The sequence below is a fragment of the Gossypium hirsutum genome, chromosome D09, assembly GCF_007990345.1.
Source record: "Gossypium hirsutum isolate 1008001.06 chromosome D09, Gossypium_hirsutum_v2.1, whole genome shotgun sequence".
Lineage (NCBI taxonomy): Eukaryota > Viridiplantae > Streptophyta > Magnoliopsida > Malvales > Malvaceae > Gossypium > Gossypium hirsutum.
The window spans coordinates 45,608,341-45,630,980 of record NC_053445.1 but is presented as its reverse complement, the minus strand read 5'-3'; the positions used below and the strand labels follow the sequence as shown (position 1 = coordinate 45,630,980).

At 34.3% G+C, this 22,640-nt stretch overlaps 4 protein-coding genes across 4 annotated transcripts; 1 reads left to right on the top strand and 3 right to left on the bottom strand.

Annotated features, from left to right (window-relative positions):
• Positions 1 to 3,333: 3,333 nt before the first annotated feature.
• Positions 3,334 to 8,181, bottom strand: LOC107891069 (amino acid transporter AVT1D). Its single transcript, XM_041100927.1, has 11 exons — positions 7,093 to 8,181; positions 5,677 to 5,939; positions 5,364 to 5,578; positions 5,235 to 5,258; positions 4,970 to 5,150; positions 4,678 to 4,897; positions 4,455 to 4,590; positions 4,199 to 4,364; positions 4,068 to 4,111; positions 3,923 to 3,985; positions 3,334 to 3,833 (listed from the first exon to the last, which is right to left on the bottom strand). Exons 1-11 carry the CDS (start codon positions 7,275 to 7,277, stop codon positions 3,741 to 3,743), a joined length of 1,590 nt encoding a protein of 529 aa, XP_040956861.1. The 5' UTR covers positions 7,278 to 8,181; the 3' UTR covers positions 3,334 to 3,740.
• A 68-nt stretch (positions 8,182 to 8,249) lies between these two features.
• LOC107891068 (uncharacterized) lies at positions 8,250 to 10,344 on the bottom strand. The gene is made up of 2 exons (XM_016815723.2): positions 8,653 to 10,344; positions 8,250 to 8,555 (listed from the first exon to the last, which is right to left on the bottom strand). Exons 1-2 carry the CDS (start codon positions 8,928 to 8,930, stop codon positions 8,417 to 8,419), a joined length of 417 nt encoding a protein of 138 aa, XP_016671212.1. The 5' UTR covers positions 8,931 to 10,344; the 3' UTR covers positions 8,250 to 8,416.
• On the bottom strand, positions 9,852 to 11,454 carry LOC107891067 (probable E3 ubiquitin-protein ligase RHC2A). Its single transcript, XM_016815722.2, has one exon. It carries the CDS (start codon positions 11,273 to 11,275, stop codon positions 10,211 to 10,213), a length of 1,065 nt encoding a protein of 354 aa, XP_016671211.1. The 5' UTR covers positions 11,276 to 11,454; the 3' UTR covers positions 9,852 to 10,210.
• An 8,731-nt stretch (positions 11,455 to 20,185) lies between these two features.
• Positions 20,186 to 22,379, top strand: LOC107891071 (L-type lectin-domain containing receptor kinase IV.1-like). Its single transcript, NM_001398434.1, has one exon. It carries the CDS (start codon positions 20,299 to 20,301, stop codon positions 22,306 to 22,308), a length of 2,010 nt encoding a protein of 669 aa, NP_001385363.1. The 5' UTR covers positions 20,186 to 20,298; the 3' UTR covers positions 22,309 to 22,379.
• The last annotated feature ends 261 nt before the right edge of the window (positions 22,380 to 22,640 follow it).

Below are 22,640 nucleotides of genomic sequence, written 5' to 3'. Positions count from 1 at the left end.
CTTTTTGTGCCTGACATAGATCGGAACCTACTTAGTGTTAGGCAATTAGTGGAAAAAGGATACACTTTGGTCTTTAGAAATGGTTCTTGCATTGTTGAAGACTCACTTGGTCATGAGTTAGTCACAGTAGTTATGACTGATAGCTGCTTCATGTTGGATGTGAGTCAAATTGAGAGAAAGGCTTACACCAGCCTTGCTGTTAACACTAGTCTTTGTCATAAGAGATTAGGACATGCCAACTTCAGATCACTTGATCTAATGCACAAGCTGAACTTGGCTGATGACATGTCCAAAGTTGAAGTCAATAATACTGTTTGTGAGGTTTGTCAGCTTGGTAAGCAAGCTAGATTGCCTTTTCCAGCAAAAAATGCATGGAGAGCTCGTGAGAAGCTCGAATTGGTACATTCTGATGTTTGTGGACCAATGAAGACCCTTTCATTGAATGGCAGTAAATACTTTGTGATGTTTATAGATGATTTGACCAGATTTTGTTGGGCTTATTTTTTAAAACAGAAGTCAGAAGTGTTTGAGGTTTTTGGAAAATTCAAAGCCTTAGTTGAGAATCAAGCAGGTTGCAAGATCAAAGCTTTGAGGACAGATAATGGCACTGAATACTTGTCTGAAAGATTTCAGAAGCTATGTGAGCAGGCTGGGATCCATCATCAGTTAACCACATTGTATACTCCTCAACAAACGGGGTATGTGAGAGGAAGAACAAGACAGTGATGAATATGGCTAGGTGTTTGCTAGTTCAAACTAAACTTCCAAGTATATTTTGGGCTGAGGGTGTCAATACCTCAGTGTATTTGCTCAATAAGTTGCCAACTCGAGCTGTCAAGGACAAGACTCCTTTTGAAGCATGGCATGGGCTTAAGCCAGTGGTATCACACTTAAAAGTGTTTGGTTGTGTCTGTTATGCCCACATTCCAATTGAAAAGAGAACCAAGCTTGAAAATAGGGTTGTTCTAGGGATCTTTGTGGGCTATAGTAGTACCAAGAAGGGCTATAGGGTGTTTGATCCTTCAACAAAGAAAATTCTGGTGAGCAGAGATGTGAGATTTGATGAAGAGAAGGTTTGGAGCTGGAATGGTGCTGAAGTAGACTTAATTGAAGAGGATCAGTTAAACTTTGTTATTGAACCTACAGAAGAGGGACCAAATAATGAAGCTATTGATGATGCTCTTGTAAGAGGTACTAGAACCATTGCTGATATTTATCAAAGGTGCAATGTTGCAGTAGTTGAGCCCGCTGACTATGAAGAAGCTGCCAAAGATAAGTATTGGAAGAAGGCAATGGAAGCAGAATTAGAGATGATAAACAAAAATCAGACTTGGGAATTGGTGAACTGGCCTGATCACAAGAAGGTAATTGGTGTTAAGCGGGTGTTTAGAGCCAAATACAATGTTGATGGCTCATTGAACAAACACAAGGCAAGGCTCGTGGTGAAAGGCTATAGTCAGCAATATGGGATCGATCTCATGGAGACATTTGCTCCAGTGGCAAGGCTGGACACAATCAAACTTCTGTTTGCTTTAGCTGCTCAAAAACAATGGAAAATACACCAGCTAGATGTTAAGTCAGTATTTCTGAATGGTTTCCTCAAGGAAGAGATTTTCATCGAACAACCTGAAGGATTCAAAGCTGCAGGAGAGGAAGACAAAGTGTACAGACTAAAAAACGTATTTTATGGCCTGAAGCAGGCACCAAGGGCCTAGTATATGCCAGGGTTGACATATACCTGTCAAGGCTTGGGTTTGAGAAAAGTGTCAGTAAAGCTACACTTTATGTGAAGAGGTCAGAATGTGAGACATTGTTGATAGTTTCTCTCTATGTGGATGATTTGCTTGTGACTGGAAGAAAGAGTGAGCTCGTTGATGAATTCAAAGTTCAAATGCAGAAAGTGTTTGAAATGACAGACTTGGGAGTGATGGCATACTTCCTTGGCATAGAAGTGCATCAATCTGATCAACGTATATTCATCAGCCAACATGCTTTTGCCTTGAAAATTCTAAATAAATTCTGCATGCAGAACTGCAAAACAGTTAGCACACCTGTGGCTCAAGGGGAGAAGCTAACCAGTAGTGGAGATCAGGAAAGGGTTGATGAGAAGCAATATCGAAGCCTGGTAGGCTATCTGCTCTATCTAACAGCAACTAAACCTGATATCATGTTCGGTGTTAGTCTTTTATCAAGGTTTATGCATTGTTGTGATGTGGTTCATTTCAAAGCAGCAAAAAGTATCCTTAGATATGTCAAAGGAACCTTAAATTATGGAGTTAAGTTTGAGAAAGCAAAGGAGCTCAAGCTAGTAGGATATTCAGATAGTGATTGGGCTGGTTCTGTTGATGATATGAAGAGCACCTCTGGTTACTTTTTTACACTTGGATCAAGTGTCTTTGGCTGGAGCTCAAAAAAGCAACAAACTGTTGCTCAGTCCATAGCTGAAGCAGAGTACATTGCAGTTGCTGTAGTTGTTAATCAGGCCATATGGCTCTGGAAGCTCCTACATGATCTCAATGAAGATCAAGCTGAAGCAACTGAGATTTGGGTAGACAATCAATCTGCAGTTGCCATAGCTAAGAACCCTGTGTTTCATGGTAAGACAAAACACTTTAAGTTCAAATTCCATTTTGTCAGAGAAGCTAAATAATCGAAGGAAGTTAGCCTTGTTCATTGTAGCTCAGAAGCTCAATTGGCTGATATACTGACCAAGCCATTGGGAGCTACTAGATTTGAAATTTTGAGAAAGGCAATTGGTGTTTGTTGCATACAGTCCAAGGAGGAATGTTAAACTTTGGCCTACAATGCAACATGGAACCAGCAGCTGGATTACAACAAGATCAACAACAGCAAAGCAACTTCAAGTGCAGCATTGAAGCTGACCGAATGCAACAGTAGCTTGGTCCATTTTGTTTCAATGTAATTTTGTTTAGTTCACTTGTGACTTATTCAAGAAAATTGGTAGGATTAGTTCTTGATGTAATGGTTGATATGTCAGCTCATTTTGTATGTAACTTAAGTTTCAAATTAGTCATGTAATAGTGGGGGCAGTTAAGCCATTAGGTAACTGTCAAGTTAAGCTTGTAACTTATGTATATTTTCAATTTTTGAATGAAAAGTGGTTGTTCTTCAGTTACAAAAATTTGGCTGCTGTTTTTCTTTCCTTTTTGCTTTGATTTCATTGCTTCTGTTTTGCTATTTTGTTTTGTTTTAATGCCATTGTTCCAACAGTTACCTAATTATAATACAAATTAGTGGCCATGGAAGAAGATTAAATAAGTACATGACTATACAAATAACTAAACAATAAATTAAAAGAATATTAGAGAAAAATAGTCAATCAATTAAGATATAGGATTACAGTCGTCTTTTCCACACCAGTGATGGGGAATAGTGTTTCTTAATATAAAATGACATTCTGAATACAGAGCCATGCACAACTTGCATGTTTTTAATGTATGTTGCTGTAACACATTTGACACGGTATTAATTTGCTGATATATATATATATTAGCTTTTGAAGCAATAAATACTCGATTGGCATTTGACATGGACTGAAGAATTGCCGCAGGAGAGGTGCCAAAAAGACGCTTAGGACCAAGCTTGTGAGCTGACACCTGAATGATTAAGCAAAACCTCATGGAATTGAGACTTTGGATATGGGAAACTGGGGTTTATTTTCACATTTTAAACAAAGATGGAATTCAAGGCAAAAGCAGAGCAATTGAAACCCCCTTTGATCAATTTTGGCCAGCTATTCTTATGACCGCTGAATATGTGCCATCACAAGCAATCAACAATCCCAGCATAGTAGTGCAAATGCAGACTGCCCTCTGAATGGTACAAAACATTAGAGTCAAATAATTTGTAAACATATACATATAAACTAATCTTGGAAAGCTGTAAGTAGGGATATTCTTACTTGTAAATTGGTTAATCCACCGCCACGTATGCTGAGATAACAGGCACATGGGAAGATAATAGTCTGTATAATAATAAAATATAAGATCAAAATACATTTCCTTTTTAACTGTCTCTAAGCTAACTAAAGAACAATATGAACTTACAATTAGCATCGTAAGCAAAGATCCAGCCAATGCCATGAGAAAAGCTGCAGTAAAGAAAGTCGACAAATGAGCACGTACCAAGGCAATATTGAACTGTAAATGATCTAAATGTACTTTTTATTTATTTTTACCGAAGAAGGGGACTTTCAATGCAACAACTAAAGTTGAAATCACTAAAGCAGCTCTGATAAGTATGGAACCACCATAAGATGTCAACCATGTCGTAGGTACAAGTTCTTCTAGACTCAATGCAATAGGAGTGAGTGTCAAAGCGTACTTTGATATTGTTATAATTACCTGACCAAAACCATTTTACATTTCAGCTCTTGGAACTGTAAACAAGCATGAATATATAAAAGAAACTAAATAGCAGATTTACATACATACCACTGTCCAGACAGCGATTTTAGAGGCTGCAAATTTTGTTGGCATGTTTAATGTAAACTGAGATTCAACAGAGTCACCAAATATCAGAAAACCTGAGATTGCTGCCCCAGTGGACATGAACCAACAAAATATAATGCTGAAAGAGAAGAAAATGAAGTTAACAAAGTTCATTATTCCCACAGGTTTTGTTCATACATAAGATGAAGGTGAAATTTTACGCTACCTGGCTATAAGTACGAGTGGAAAACGTGATGGTTCTTTCATGGAAGTATATATATTTGGGAAAACCGAATGGCCTGAATAGCAAAAACTATATATACCAATTGAAATGGGTATATTGGCGAGGTTAAGAGTGGTTCCAGCTCGAGGAAACCCGACTTGATCGACAGTCCCAACCCATAACAAGCAAATCACCACTAAAACTGATGCTCCTACTCCACCAACTGAACATTTAAAAGATTAATATCAGCAGCCCTCATAGGTTTAAAGTGGTTTAAGGATGATGAGAAACCAACCTGAAAGGTATGATAGCAAACTAAGGTCTCGTAGCCAAACAGTTGGGAGAACAATGAGAATTCCTATGATAGCAAATATTTGATGAGCATTGAGATATATTCCGCCGAATTGTATGCTGGTGTTTGGGAAAATCGTGGACAGGTTTTCGCTCATGATTATTACGTACTCCACGCATGCTGCCTACATATCAGAGGCGCTCTTTCAATTATATATACTGAACCATGATAGATCAACAGAAAAGATGAAAGAACTCGTTGTACTTACATATAATTCTGCATACAAAGTTACCTGCATTTCATAAATTAAAAAGAAGAAGCGCTTGATGTTAGTGTCACTGTCAATGCAAAAAGAACATAGGACAATTCAATTTCAACATGCGCTTATCACACTTACAGCTATAACTAAGCGACCGGTTATACCGAAAGCAGCCTGTCCGATATCTGGGTATGTTTGTAGACCCGGAGAGCTTTCTAAACATCTTTTTAATAGAATCACAGTATAACAGGCAATGACACCAAATATTAAGAGCAATGTGGGGCTCAACCACCCTCCTTCTTTAACAGCATAAGGTGTTGTAAGGAGTCCTATGCCGGTCAGGACATTGATTCCTTGGTAAACAAAACAACAATGAGAAAGCCTTTACACTGAAGGATAAAAAAACAGCATGCATTGACACATTGCCAGTAGATAATAAGTTGTTCGGTACCATTAACAAGTGCTTGCGTAAATGAACACTGCTTCGGTGATGGCATTGATCTATTGACAGATATTATTTGCTGCGATTCTGGGAGAGTAGTGGCCGACACTTCTTCATCTAAAGTTCTTTCAGAAATGAATGGTTTACCGAGGGAAGTCTCATCATCGCTACTTTGATAGCCGCCAAATGGATTAGTGCCTGTTAGTCTGGTGGTGTTATTTCCCTTGGGGAAACTATTGGATGGAGGACCTTTGAACATATCCATTGATTCCCTGCATGTATTCAACCACGGCAACATATGTAATTCAGGTTTTTTGAAAAGGATTTTCATTTTGCTCTTTTATAAGTCAGTACTAGTGTCACGAGCCGCAGTTCAAAGCTCGTGACCATCGCACCAAATGCATCCAATGGAGGTCTATTGCTCAGATGGGGATCATTTGGCTCACGAGAACTGGCCCGATTCAATGAGATACTAAAGAAGCCTGTCAGATTGAAGCCTGATTGGCCCGATAGCGAAGAGATGGCAACTTAGGCTAATATGGTAACTAATCTTAGAAGATATGATATTATAATCTTAGAGATCTTAGATATGATATGGAATCTTATAAGATATTATTTTATAAGATTACATATCTTATCTAAGATATGATATTATATTCTTAGAGATTTGATGGTAGGTAAACTTTAATCTCGTCCGTCGATGTAATTGTATCTTGACCGTCGGTTTTGGGGGAGCTCAAGTATAAATAGAGAGCCTCCCCCTCATTTGTACTCATTCCATTCATTGTTTCATTATTCTTTGTGAATAAGAGAATAGAGAGCATTTACTCAAACACTTTGTGTGCGTCCCTTTCTTTTGTTCTTTATAAGCTTCTTTTGGCATAAGTTTGCTTCCGCTGTACGAGTTGGTGCCTTGGAGGAGTTCTTAAGGAATCCTCATTCGAGTAAAGGTTGACTTGGGCGAGTTTGGACGAGCGAATCGCCTAAGGCCGCACGAATCGCGAGACGAAAGGTCTAGCCCCGTGACACTAGGTTTAACCACACAGCAACAGTATCTCCGTTGATTTCTAATGCATGTTTTGCCTGATTCTGAAGGTTGCATTTTATAAATAAATTTATCGTCATTTATTTATAGGTCCTTCAATTATTGTTTATTTTACTAAATGATGAGGTGGTTTTTTATGGTTAATTGATAGTATATCAAATATTAACCTTTAAAAAATTAGCAAAAATATATGTGTTTCAATTAGTTGTATATTAAGTTATTGACAACTATTATCTATCTGAATTTTGATTCGATTCAGATGGATTTTTTGTTGTCGATCCTAAGCACATGATTTGTAAATTGTTGAATAACAAAACGCTAGCTCTAAGCATTGGAAATTGAGAGAGGAAAGGGAAAAGAAAAAGAAGAAAAAAGAGAACCTGTAGCTTTGAGGCCATGAAGGTGAATGGTTTAGTTGAAGGCAATTAGGGGATGAATTTGGAGATGGGGAGCCTGTCTCAGATTCTGTACTCTCATCATCCTCACCATTATCAACGTTAACGCATACCCTTTCATCGTTTGTTTGGAATGCATCATCATCCACTTCCACATCATACCCTTTCATCGTCTCTTAACACTATATTCCCAACTCAGAGATACAACTAAGTTTTTTTTTTTTTGAACAACAAAGATACAACAGAGTTAATTACCCGTCGCGGGAGCGTTTTCTATGATGGAACCACAAACAAGAAGAAGAGGTTGCTTTGGTTTCTTCTACTTTAGTTTATGATGACGCCCGAAAGATAAGGAGATGACAGAATGTAGATGTCCTTAATGCTATAAACTTCTTCATGCATGGAACCGCTGTCATTGAATAATATATATATTTATTGGAGGTAGCTTACATAGAAACCATGTAATTTAAGGAAATCCCAACTTGTGGGGATTAATATTTGTGACGTTGGAACCTTGTTTTTCCCTCTTTGATATTGGGCTGTCTTTGCTTGGGAACTAGGGAAGTTTGTAGTAGGGAGGATTTATAAGCTACATTTGTTGAACAATTAAACTAATCAGATATACTAATCTAAGCAAATCCGGTGCTAGAAATCATGATAATAAATTGCAACGCTCTTATCTTAAAGAAGAGTTCAATCAGGTGAAGTTTTTCAAGCCTGGAGATTTGACCCCGAATTCCATCTCCAAATTATATACAATTGGGCCTTCTGTATCAACATTTATCTTCTCATCATCTATATTATCCAATTTTTATATTACACATATTTTCATCACCCATGTATATGAAGAATGTTATTTAAAAAGGAGATCATGGCATTTCCCGTTTCGACATTATTACAAGAATATTCAAAATCCCAGTATGATCAACACGTCATATATAAACCACAAGGAATTTTGGCTGTCAATTGGAAGGTTCTTGGTTTCTTTAATCTTTTCTTTTTCCTGATAAATTGCAACATTACTTGCTCAAGCCACCAAGCTTGAAGCATTTGCAACTATATAAAAATGGAGAAATCTTATTATAGAAACTGAAACTGTTCCATCAAGTATAGAATGAGACAGAAAAACGAACTAAGAATGATTAACATCAAAGATGTTTCTGTTATTTATATATAAGTTACACGTGGAGGAGGACATTCAACAATTTAAACTTGTGTGAACTGCAGAGAAATTTCTGAGTTCAGTAAAAGATAGGGTCTTTGGACTTTACACCAGGAATTTGGATTAAAATCACGGAATCAAAGGTATTCATTTGTCAATTTGGTTCAATTTTCCAAGCCCATTACAACGAGCGCATACGATTTGAGCCTGGTCCTTTCGTGCAGCATTTGCCCTCAATGTTGCTCCAGCTTTACGAACAAAGCCAGCCCCGTCACATTCAGGACATCTGAAATAAAAACCACAACATAGAAACACCCTAAGGGCTCAATTTATTATAGTGCAATTTTAAACACAGAGAAAAAAAAAGGAATGGGTTTAATTACGTGTCCTTGCGAGAGAAGAAGATAGGGAAAGCAGTTCCAACCAGAGCAACAACGGCTGCACCAGCAATCAGATAGTTGGTACCATCAGCTGATACATCGCCAACTGCTGCAACCACTGTAAAAGATCTCTTTTGGTTCTTCTGGCCTATGGTCTTTGTCCTCGACAAAACAGTCGATTTCAGGGGCGCAGCCACAGCATAACGGGATGAGAGTGGAAGAAACCCTTGCAATGGCGACTGCTTCAGATTTGTTGCATGCAAAACTTGCAAAGATGCCATTGTCAACTGAACTCAATAGCTAAAGCACCTCGGGAAGTAAGGGAGGAAGTTGGAGGAGATATTCAGTCCTACAGCGTTTTTATATCGGCTAGAGAAATAAAAATTGGGGGGCTTTAGGTTGTGGATGTTAGAAGTGACACATTGCAGGTTCTTTACCAGGGTTGTACTTGTATCTAAGCATGTGTATTGTATGGATTTAGATTTTGGATAAGGCCACGTCAGAACTCACGATTCTTGTGGTTTCCTGGATAAGGATGGTCCCCTCCAAAGACTTATTCATATGTGATGTCTAATAGTATCCCCTCTTTCTACCAGCCAAAAGTACAGAAACCAAAGTCAAGAGCTTGTTAAACCTCTTACAGTCGGCCATGTTACTACCACCACAAATTATGTCCAATAGATTGCAGCTTTTGATTGCCTTTCACCAACATAACAACTCCAAGCAAGGTGGTAGAAGTAGCAGTCTTGTCCTGTAATGGTGAGAACACAAATTTGAACTCTAAAAAACACGTTTGTTGAGAAGAATTTACCTTTAACTTTAAATTCTCCGGAGCACCGTGGTTTTACACCAAAAAATCTAAGGTACAACAACATGCATCATATGCCTGCTGATTTTTACCTTTTCGAACTCTCAAACACCACTGAAAAACCATGCACAAGTAAGACCACTCCTATAGGAAAATTTTCATGCTGTAATAAACGGCCCTATCTCTCCAAGACATAGTGTTCTTCAAGAAACAATTAATTCACTAATTACATAGCCTTTGCTGCAACATCACGTTTATGCTCAATAATAAATAATTGAATAGATAGAACATTAAAAGTTTACAGAATCCGTCACATGGTTAAGCAATTCAAACGAAATCCCAAAACCAGTTGTTGCAGGTAGATTGGCTTCCAGTCAAGTAAATCCAAAAGTACTGACATGAACCAATGAATAATTTGCATTAACAAATAAACAACAAAATTCCTGATAATACAAGAACATAAGTTATCATCACAAAACCTACTAATGAATACTTTTAGCCAGCAAGGATCAGTGCTTTAAGCAACCACTAAAGGATCTTACTAACCACAAAACTTTATCCTTCGTCCACTTTCTTCTTCCTCAATGGTGCACATAACGACTCGTAGCTTCACCAATAGTGTTGTTATTTACATCCAAGTAAAACCATGCAATCTATAAACATTCTATTCCTCGGAAAGCTGCAACATTATAGCATCGAAGGTTAACCTAAAACAGAATACCCAACAAAAACTGCATTCGATTCCTCGAAATCTCAGTCGCTATCCCTTCTAGAAGATCTATTAAACAACGAAAGTGATCGACTTCTCCTTGTAAACCCAGAATCTGAGCCTGAACGAGATGAACTCCTAAACCTCCCAAAAAATGAAACAAAACTCCGGAAAACCCGCCGGAATCCTCTGCTCTCTATTTGTGAACTTCTCCCACTGGGCGCCAATGAAATCCTTCTAGGAGCAGCCGCATTATTAAACCCGCCATCCATCTCTGTAAACACCAATGGGAACTCCCTCTCCGCTGCTCTCCTCCCTCCAGTAAGCCTCCCTACTGCAAACCCACCTCCAGGCAATCTCCATATTGTTAATCCCACAGCCTCATTTTCCCCTAAATTGTTATCTTCCATTGGCAATTCATGGCGGCAAACGGGACAAGAGTTTCGAATCGAAAGCCAAGGTACAATACAGTCCGAATGGTAAATATGCTTACAAGGCATTTCCCGAGCTTCGGAATCAAGTTCGAAAGGTTCTTTGCAAACTGCACAGTGAGAGTCCGACCTGATGTGCCTTCCAACGATCCTTATCACCGGCATTGATTCAATCGCTGCTTTTGAAGCCGGCGGCTGCTCGAAGCGACCAACTTCGTTTACTTGTAACTGGGATAACTGATCAAGAAGCCTATCAAAATCCGAACCCATTAAAAATTCCGACATGCTATCGGGTAAATGACGAAGACCCGACCCGGACCCATCATCATAATAAAGCTCAAAACTGGTATTCCCTCTTTCGGGAAGTTCGCCGTCCGTTTCGGAGGAGGGTCTATGGAGTACGACGACGGGATTGAAAGGGGAGCGATCGCCAGCGTTTCGTCGAGCTCGACGGAAACGAGGAGTGGCGGTGGGGCTGGGGCTCAGACTGGGAGTACCGGAGTACAAGGATGCGACGGGGAAACGGTGGTCGATGGGAGATCGAGAGGGCGTTTGGGTTTCCTCGATGAATCCTCCGCCGCAGTGGAGGCAATGAACCGAATCATGGGGGGATTGGATCCGGACTCGTATAAAGCGATTGCATCTGTAACACCAATAGGGTGATGAAATCGATTCCATGGAAATGAAATGAAATGAAAAGCCGGAAATTTTCAGAAATTGGAGAAAATTAAAATCCCTAGAATCTGAGTGAGAGATCAAACGCTTAAATTAAAACTGAAAAGGAGAAGAATAAGAAAAGAAATGGAAAAGGGCCTGTGGCGTGGAAGACTCAACGGTGTTAGCGCGTGGTGTTTAATTAAGCGTGGGCTATACGCTTTTAATTACTTTTTAAGAGGGGATTACCTAACCCAAATCAGATGCTTAATGGATTGATCCAGTTACTGAATACTGAAATTTAAAAGGATTCACCCCGGTTCATGAATTTTTCCTCCAACCATGTGATCAATCACATTTTCTTTTTGAATCCTGCTTAACTTCATTAATTAATAACAACATTAAACGAAAACAATATAAAGAGATCGTGATAAATAAATTATTATAGAATAATCTAAAAACAAATTGATAAGAACTGCAACACTGGAATAATTCAAAATAAACCGAGATGTATCAACTTAATCAAATTGCTGAAATTTTCATCCTAATTTTGTCATCTTCAAAACCAAAAAAAACTACCAAAAGTCTTGAGAGATCTACCGATAAAAGGTAAGTTTTTTATGGTTTATCATCATCATCATCTCGAACTTATCATGATAAAGCCCTTTGAGAACGATTCATAATAGATCTAGGACATCCTTATATTGACAAATTTCACATATACACTAAAATATCACTAAAAATTAAAATTAAATTTAAAATCAAATCAATCTATTTTCAAAGAAAACAAATTAGACAAAGTAAAAACCATGAAAAATATGGACAAAATAAATCTACGGAATTGCGGACAAAATAAAACCATGAACTTATGAATGTGGACTGAAATTAAAAATAAAATAAAACTACGAAGAAAAGAAAATGGTGAAGAAACCACGATGAGCAACTAGACTGAAGGCCAGTGTTGTAGCTACCTAAAAAACACCGATCACATTTTTTTAACTAGAATTTACGGTAGCAAAATTTTAAAAGGTAAATTACACTTAATATCACTAAACTATTAGGAAGTTTACATTTTAGTTACTCAATTTCAAAAAGTTACAAATAATCACTAAATCATTTGAAAGTTTTCATTTAAGTCGCTAGATATTCACGAGCTTATATTATTGTTTTCTTTTTTTATAGGTTTGGAGTGGAAGGGGTGTTTGTGACGAAGTTCATACACTTGCAAAAGGGCCAAACAAAACTGTTAAAAGATATAGTATATGTTATACACCAATGACCACCAACCCGAAACCCATATAAGATTCGGGTAGCCTACCAATGACCCGAATTAGCCCCGCCAGATGGATGTGTGCGAGACATACAACAAGAGGACAACTAGGGGAACTCGCGGAATCAACTCGCACGAGTCGAGCGGAGTTCGCAGTCTCAATTCGCATATACCCGAGGAGTTTGCATGTGGTGGGCTGCGAGGTTCATTAGTTGACCTAAAACGATACACATGTCCAGCATGCCAAAGGCCTGCTCAGAATGACAATCCTATGAATAGTGGGGTCTAGTCTATGAATAATGGAGTAAAATCATGAACAATAATAGCATGTATAAATACCTGAATATACCCTTTAATGAGACACACAAAAAATTACTCAACTGTACATATGTAATCAATGCATTTCAATTCCACTCAAAATCTTGTGAAAGATTTAGGACAAACCAAAATTGTGGAGTAGTTATTACTTCTAGAACTACAAGTTATGCTAGTGTAAAGGATAGTAAACTTGTGGAAGGAAATATTGAGTTAGATTATTATTGAAAGTAGAAGGTTGTGTTGTTCAACTGTAATTGGGCAAATGTAACTACTAAGATTAGTTTGATTTTATAAGTGTCAACTTCTCGCAATTAATTCACACCTGGCAACATCTACTTGACGAGTCGTACGTTTTTTTCGTCTCAAGTAAAATAAGTCTTTTATTATGAGGATCTCATTGATAACAGTTGTTATGCTATCCTTCGCAACATATCTAAGGACTTATTTGATATGGGTGGTGATTTTAGAGATGATAATCAACCAAGAAATGAAAGCGTACCTTTTTTGGATCAAAACTTAGATGATTTAGATGAAAATAGACCGAGAACTAGTACAATATTTCAATGGGTTCATGACGATATTGAGGAAAATATGTATGATGTAAATGTATTTTAAAAAATAGTTTGTATACCATGTATATCAATCAATCATTTGTAATTTTTTATAATGATATTTTAAATATATATTAATTCTATTTTTAAAAAATTTTAAAATGTTTGTATAAATAATATAAATTTAAATTAGTTTTTGAAAAAAAACTATTTTATTAAAAAATATAAATATAAATAGTTTTAAATAATTTGAAAAATAACAAATTGTAGTATGCTTTTAACATGATTTAATCACTTTTTAAACATTTAAGTAAAATTTATAATCATTTAAAAAAATTAAAGTTAAATATGTTTTTTAAAAAGTTTTATTTTTAAAAAACTCTGTTAAAACTTTCAATCTACAAAACATTTTTAAAAATAATTTAATTTAAAAATATTACTTCAAAATATTGATAATGTTAAAAATAATATTTTTAAATAATTTGAACTGTTTTTCATTTATTAAAGTGTTTAAGGTAATATGTCAAAATAATTTTCAAAATTGTTTATATGTTAACATATAACTCTTTTTGATAGTTTTTTAAACATAAAAATGGGGGGAAAACACCTACTTCGAAGTGTTTAAGGTAAGCTTCCATTTACTTTCATATATTTCTATTTTTATTTTGAAAAATTGTTCAACATTAATTACAAATTTAACTCATAAATAATTTAGTAAATATAATAATAATTTAACTACTAATTACGGATGTGTCGAGAGGTGTCATTTGTCATAAAAATAATATAATTATTAAAGTATATTAAATTATATTTATATAATATATTATTAAATTAATTTGTATATATAGTCATAAGTTTATGTTTAAACATTTATGGGAGAAAAAGATCTCTTTAATATCGTGTATTAGGGGTACATAAAGGGAAAATGTTCCCTTGTTTGATGGAGTCGTGTCATCAACAACAGTGATGGCAGCTCAACCATGTGGTTGGCTAGGTGGCTAGTCTGTTATATGTCTACTGTCGTCAAGTGGGGTTTTACTCTGACATTCTCTTTGTTGAGGTACCACGAAATCATTATGTCTCAGTAATCTTTTAGTGATTCGCTTCTGGGATAGGAGCATGCCGTTAATATCAATTGACTTAATGGAGGGTCCACTAAAAGCAAGTGGCTTGATAGAGGTGTTAAATGTGCAGATGGCTTCTCATCCTATGACTAGTTGAGTGATACCGATCAGGAAATTGTTCGCAAAAGCCTCTCAAGTCACATCTCATATTGCCACGTGTCTCAGTTGGGATAAAGAAATAACACAATTAATAAAACGATCAATAAATAATAAAATGTTTGCACAATGACATTATAAAATGTAATTCCTATAAAATAAATAACAATTAAAAATATTAATAAAAATAATATAATAAGTAACTTATTAATTAATAATTTAAAACACCTAGATTGCCTTTATTTAATTTGATATGAAATTAGCAATAAAATGAATTAATTTTAAATTAATTAAGTTAATTAAATTTATATGATACAAATTCTATATTCATGAAAGGTTACACTTGAAAATTTGTATATAATTTTTTTATATTATTTCATCTATTATCTTTGTTTTTTATTATTAGAAAAGAGAGAGAGTAGATTACAAAATAATCATTCTAGGTTAAGCAACAGTTGAAATATCATGTAACACTTATGTTAGTTTTATACTTTGTGTAATTATTTTTTTGGCATAACAATTTATTTGATCCTTTAAATTTATAAAAAAATTATTATTTTAGCATTTTATTTAATTCTCCATCTCTTTTAATATTTGATTTGTATTGTTTGTCAATTCACCTCAAAACTGATAGAAAAATTAACGATGCTAATAAGTCACACGTGGATGCTACGTCAACAATTAATTAATTTTTAAATTTTTAAAAATTTTAAAAATTAAACTTTAAAAGAATATTAAAAATATAAAAAATTATTTAAAAAATAATAATTAATTGTTGGTGTGACATACACATTAATGCCAGGTTAGTAAAATTCATATATCTTAATTTTTCATTATTTTGAGATAATTTAATAAATATCAAAAATTCAAGAACTAAAAGAATAAAAAATAAATGAAGGATTAAATTTTTTTTTTTGTTTTTATAAAATTGGAGGGTATAAAAGAATCTCATCACGTAACCTCGAATAATTAAACCGCAGAAAAGTCGTACTAACTTCCATAATATCATATTGAATCCTTTTTCTTTCTCTTTTCAATCTACGTAACCATTAAATTTTTAATATTCAATTATTGAAAATTTTATAAAATTTTCATTTATTTTATAAGAACATGTGTCGGCCAATTATTGTAATTTTTAATAACGCAACAACTACGATAAGACAGTTTGAATAAACTATATGGTAAACTATTTAATTAGTCACCTAATATTTAAAGTGCTTTCATTTTGGTACCTAAAAATATTTTCTTGCAATTTCACCACCGTTGTTAGAGAACGCTTTCATTTTAGTCACCTAAGCATTAAATCTCTACTGGCAATTGACTGTATATGCCACATTATGTTTACACTCTCATTTTGGCCACCCAACTTTTAGGTCATTTTCACTTTTGTCACCTAAAAAAAATATTTTTTAAGTATTGACCTTGATAAAAAAAAACTAAGGATTAAAGTGAAAAAGTAGTAGAAACATAAACATTGTATTAAAAAAATTATCAAATTATATTTATTTATCCCATTATTGAAAATTCTATTTTTTTTAACTTTTAAATTTCAAAACATCAATATCAATTAAATAATTTGTTGAAAACTTTTATCCATTGACAGTGTCAATTGATTTGTTACTATAATATTGAAATTAATTAATTTAATCACCTAAAATTTAAAATTTTAATTTATGTTTCTAAATTAGCTTTAACGAGATAAACTCAAATAATTCATATTTAATAATTGTCTACGAAATCCATTTTTTATTATATATTCTTTGATTCTTCCATGCTAAGTTAAAAACAATTAATTGCAAGGATTTTCTCCATCATTTCTTTACCCAAACAAAGAACAAACAATTAATTTAATTATTTGTAAGAATTTTTCTTTATTTTTAACTTAGCATGAAAGATTCAAGATTATATAATCAAAAGAAATTTGGATTTCTTAGACAATGATAAATATGAATTTTTTGAGTTGATTCCGTTAAGGATAATTTAGAAACATAAAATAAAATTTTAAGAGGATATTAATTTAATTAATTTCAATATTATAGTAACATATTAGTTAACACTATCAAAGAAAATTTTCAACATTTTATTTAAGTAGTGTTTGGAAAGCCACATAGTAATTAAATTTGGATGTAATTGCTTGCTGTAATTAGATAAGCGTGACATGTTTGGATAACCGTTGTAATTATAAGATCTTACTGAAATAGGTATAGTTGGAGCACCATAATTATACTTTTCAATTTTTACGCAAATCAATACTTAAAAAAGGATCTATTTTAGGTGATTAAAATGAAAGTAACCTAAAAATTAAGCAAGTAAAATGAAAATATAAATACGATGTGGACATGATTTGATGTGTACAGTGCCATTGAACATTTAATGCATAGATAGTTAAAATAAAAATATATTGTAAATTTTGTTTAAGTGATTGAAATAGTTTAGTACATAGAAAAAGTGGTGGCAAAATTTGAGCAAGTCATGTAATAGAAATTAAAGGTATTAAAAGAGTTGGAGGGATGAATAAGGTACTATGGTTTACAGTGCAGGTTGCAATCAAATTAGAAAAACTAAATTCAGCCATCAGTGTCATTAATGACGAAATGTTAGGATTGGATTAGGAATTTTAATTTATTAACCACTTGAAAAAAGAACGGCAAGCAAGCAGCAAAAGGTTGTCCTAAAGCTCTTACCTTTGAAACTTCAAGGCACGTGGGTCCCCAAGAATTTCGCCGACAAACTGGCGTCGAATCCAACGATCCTGTCCCCACTCTCTTTACCACACGACACCCTAAAATAATCCCAACATCTGTTTGATTTTGATCTCACATCATTTTTTTATGTTTATTTTGTTTTCAAAATCGGGTTCTGAGATAGAGGAGTATTTTTTATTTAAAATTCTCAAAGTTTAGTTTTTTAAAAAAAGCTATTAATTTTTTTAATTTCCAACTATCTTTATTTAATTTTTTGCAAAACTCTTAGTAGAATTATGATGTTTAGGGGCAAAGTCAAGGCTCTCGTCTCTCAAATTTTCTCCTTTTATAATTTTAAAAAATTTAAATTAATATATAGTAAATTACATTTTAACCTCCTAAGAATGAGGAAAAAATTGATTTAGTCTTTGTTATCATAAAAATATACAACTTTATTCCGACCCATTTTAAAAAAATTTCTGGCTCCGCCCTAGATGATTTTTTAAAATTATTTTTAATTAAATACTTTTAGTTTTATAAAATTTTGAAGTAAGAATACTTGTATTATTTAATTTTATATAATCTATATTTTTATTTAAACTCCTGACTGAATTAATGTCACATGTTAATCGGACACAAACTCAGCTAAAAAATTATGGAAGGATCTTTTTGTAATTAAAATAAAATATATTATTTAATGGTACTTTAATTATTTTATATTTTTAAAAATGTCAATAAAAATAAGTTTAAACTCATGTTATTTACATCAATATAGCATTGGTTTTAGCATTAAATCAAAGTTTTACTTTAAAATGATATTAATATTTAAATTGTATTATACCCTTAATATTTACTGCATTGTTAAAATAAGAGAATAACTCAGCCAGAATTTTCTATCTTTTTATATAAAGTCAAGAAAAAATCACGCTTCAAATGGGATTTAAACCCAAAACGCCATACATACACCCTCCCAATTTTGTAATTTCAACAAAAGTAACATTTGGTATTCATTGCATGTATATTATTGCTATTAGTTTCAAATCTTACATTTCAATATTTATAAATTAAAATTTTCTATTAGTCCCTATAGTTTGCGAAAGTTGTAGATTTATTCTTTGTACTTTTATTTAATCAATTTTAGTCCACGTATTTTTCGAATTGGTCACTTTTAGTTTCTGTACTTTTCAAAATTTGAAATTTTATTCTCGATTCAAATAGCAGTAATTAAATTCGTTTGGTTAAATTCAATTACTAATCTTGTACTATGCATATATTTATAGATTTAGTCACTTTTCTCTAGTTGGATCGTTTTAAATAATTTTACTTTTCGAATTTTGAAATTTCAATCCTGATGCAATTGACAGTTGTTAATCCACTAATTGGATCTTTAGTAAGCAATATGTGGAAATGATAAGTTGACATATAATAGTACACATACGGTAATATACTTAGCGCATCATACTTTAAAAATAGTAGAACTTTACTTAATGAATTTAACCGTTACTGTTTGGTGAGGATTGGAATTTTAAAATTTGAAAAGTACAGTGACTAAAGTACATAGATTAAATTCACAAATTTTGCAAAGTATAAGAACTAATGGCATAATTTAAACTTATTTATTGTATGTTATTTATAAACTAACCTATGTATTTTAAATACGTAATTTCCATACGCGTGTAATAGAATTTATAGTATTATATAAAAAGTAACCCGACAAGTCAAGTTGAAAGTTTTAATTTTCTTAGAATTAGTTTTGAGTTTTAAATTTTTGGGTAAATTACATAGTTGATCACTCAACTTTTATAATTATTTTTTTAATTTTTGGCACCGAAAATAAAAAATTACAAATTGAGCACTATCATTAACATCCATTTTCATTTTAATCACCCAACTTTATTAAATTTTAATTTTGGTTACCTGTCGGTAATTTAAAGTTATTGTACACCCATTTTAATTGCCCAACTTTAATAAAATTTCATTTTAATCACTCATTTTTATCTTTTTATAAATTGATTTTCTTTTTTTCTTTTTATAGAATTAAATTTTAATTTTTTCCCAGGGAAAAGCTGGTGTTTTATAGGGAATTACCTGAATTTTTATAGAAATTTTGGATTTTTAGAAGGAAAAAATTATTTTATCTTTTTAATTTCCTTTATTTCCCTAAGATTAACTTTTTCCAATAAAAAAGATGAGATTTTACATTGAATTATTTGAGTTTTTATAGGGAAAAACTATTTTATTTTTTTAATTTCCTTGGGTTTTTTTTAGGGAAGACCCATTTTCTCTTTTTAATTTCTTTAGTTTTTTATAATTATTTTTTTCCAGTAAAAAGGGGAAAAAATCTAGGTTTTTATAGTGAATTGGGTTGCACGTACGACAAAACTTGAGTTTCAGCTCCATTCTTCAATTAACTCAATTTCCTGTAAAAGCTCAAGTATTTTCTTTAAAATAAAATTAATTTTTACAAAGTAAATGAGTGAATAAAATGAAAAATTATTAAAATTTGATGAGTAAAATGAATATACAGTAACATTGAATTAAGGTGGGTGACCAAAATGAAGACTTATTAAAGTTGGATGGCTAAAATAAAAATGGCTGTTAACAGCAATACCCATTTGCAATTTTTTTATTCTCAGCGCCAAAAGTGAAAATTTAAGAAAGTTAGGTGACCAACTGTGAAATTTACCCTAAAATATTAACTAAAATCAAAATCGGATGAAAAAAAAACAAGAAAATCGAGTGCAAACCAGCATCGCCTACCAATCTCTCGTTGCCATCTCTATTATAAGTCAATTTCTCGTTGCCACCTCTATTAAATATTAGTTATTGAAAAAATGTATATTTATTTAAGAAAACGATTCATCATACCGGTGAAGGTTTTCTATGGCATGGGCGAGAGCTTCTTTGAAATTTCAAACTAATCTAAAGCTGTGTTATATGTCGGAGAACATAAAATGAAAAGAAGAACAGAATATAAAGACGACAGTGTTAGTAGACATTGGCCATGTGTTTCAGATTCTCGAATCTGCTGACTCTACTTCTGATTAGCTTTGCAGCTGCCGAGGATGTTGGTTTCATCTACAACGGATTCCGGTCGGCTAATCTAAACCTTGATGGCATTGCAGAACTCACTTCCAATGGACTCCTAAAGCTCACCAATAAAACCGTGCAAGAAACAGGTCATGCTTTCTACCCTCACCCCGTTGATTTCAAGAACTCTACCAACGGTTCTGTTTTTTCCTTCTCTTCCACCTTTGTCTTCGCCATACTTCCGGAGTATCCAACTCTCAGCGGCCATGGAATCGCTTTCGTGATTGCACCAACCAAAGGCCTCCCCGGATCTCTTCCAAGTCAGTATCTCGGACTGTTCAATGGGTCCAACAATGGCAATGATACAAACCATGTTGTTGCTGTAGAACTCGACACCATACGAAGTACGGAGTTCGATGATATCAATGACAATCACGTTGGGATTGACATTAATGGGTTGAAGTCTCCTACTTCTTCTCCAGCTGGATATTATGAGGACGACAGCCATGACTTTAAAAACCTGACCTTGATCAGTGGTAAGCAGATGCAAGTTTGGGTCGAATATCATGGTCTAGAAAAGAGAATGGATGTCACTTTAGCTCCATTTAAGGTTCCTAAACCCGACACCCCACTTTTATCCTTGTCTCGTGATCTGTCTTCAATTGTTAACCGTGAGATGTATGTTGGTTTTTCATCGTCAACTGGTTCGGTCCTCACATCTCATTATGTTTTGGGCTGGAGCTTTAAGGTTAATGGTCAGGCAGAAGAGCTTACCCTGTCTCAACTTCCCAAGCTTCCTCGGTTAGGACCAAAGAAAAAGCCGAAAGTTTTGACAATTGGGTTGCCTTTGATTTTGGTGAGCTTGGCTTTGGCAGGAGTTTCCGGTGCTGCTTACTTGGTAAGGAGGAAAAGGAAGTTTGCTGATGTAGTTGAAGATTGGGAGCTTGAGTATGGGCCTCATAGATTCAAGTTTAAAGATCTATATATTGCTACAAAAGGATTCAAAGACAAGGAATTATTGGGTGCTGGTGGATTTGGAAGGGTCTACAGAGGAGTTCTTCCAAGCAATAAACTTGAGGTTGCAGTGAAAAGAGTCTCGCATGAATCAAGGCAAGGGATGAGGGAATTTGTAGCAGAAATTGTGAGTATTGGTCGTCTCCGACACCGGAATTTAGTCCAACTCTTGGGATATTGCCGGCGCAAAGATGAGCTGCTTTTGGTCTATGACTACATGCCTAATGGAAGTCTTGATAAGTATTTGCATGACCAGCCAAAAGTCACCCTAAATTGGAGACAAAGATTCAGAGTCATCAAAGGTGTAGCATCAGGATTGTTCTATTTACATGGAGAATGGGATCAAGTTGTGGTTCATAGAGATGTTAAAGCCAGCAATGTTTTACTGGATGGCGAATTAAATGGAAGATTGGGAGATTTTGGGCTTGCTAGATTATATGACCATGGAACGGATCCCCAAACAACTCACGTTGTGGGAACTCTTGGTTATTTGGCTCCCGAGCATACTCGAACCGGGAAAGCCACGCCGTCCACCGATGTGTTTGCTTTCGGGGCATTTTTGCTTGAAGTTGCGTGTGGAAGAAGGCCAATAGAGGCAAAATCTCCGACAGAAGATGTAATCTTGGTAGATTGGGTGTATTCATGTTGGTCCAACGGTGATATTATGGAGGCCAAAGATCCGAATCTGGGTTCAGGTTATGAGGCAGAGGAAGTTGAGTTGGTTTTAAAACTTGGGTTGCTCTGCTCTCACTCAGAACCTGAAGCAAGGCCAACCATGCGCCAAGTCCTTCAGTTTTTAGAAGGGGATCTTCCATTTCCAGAAATGTCATCACTCAGTCTCACTTCCAGTGGACTAACATTTGGACATCGACAAGGGTTTGATGATTATGTCATGTCGTATTCATCTTCCGTTTGCAAGGGATTCTCCCATTGTTCTGTTGCAGATTCTTTACTTTCTGGAGGTCGATGATTGTAAAATTTTTCTCAGTGTTAATAAGTTGTAATCCATTACTTTGCATAAAAGCTTACTTATTTGAATAACCATTTCTTTTAAAATATTATTAGTATAATACTGGTGAACCTGGAATTTTGTGTTATTTGTTCTTGGATGTTGCCAAGAGGAAGGCTGTTCATCGTCCATGGCCGCCAGACAGACAGGTGAGGTGTGTGGGGTTGCTCGGAATGTTCTGCGATTGTCAAATGTGAACCTCACCACTATCCACCTAATTTCGGAGCATGCTACTAACTAGTCCAAAATGTCTGCTGTGGATCCTAATTTCAATTTTCAACACTCTCTCAATA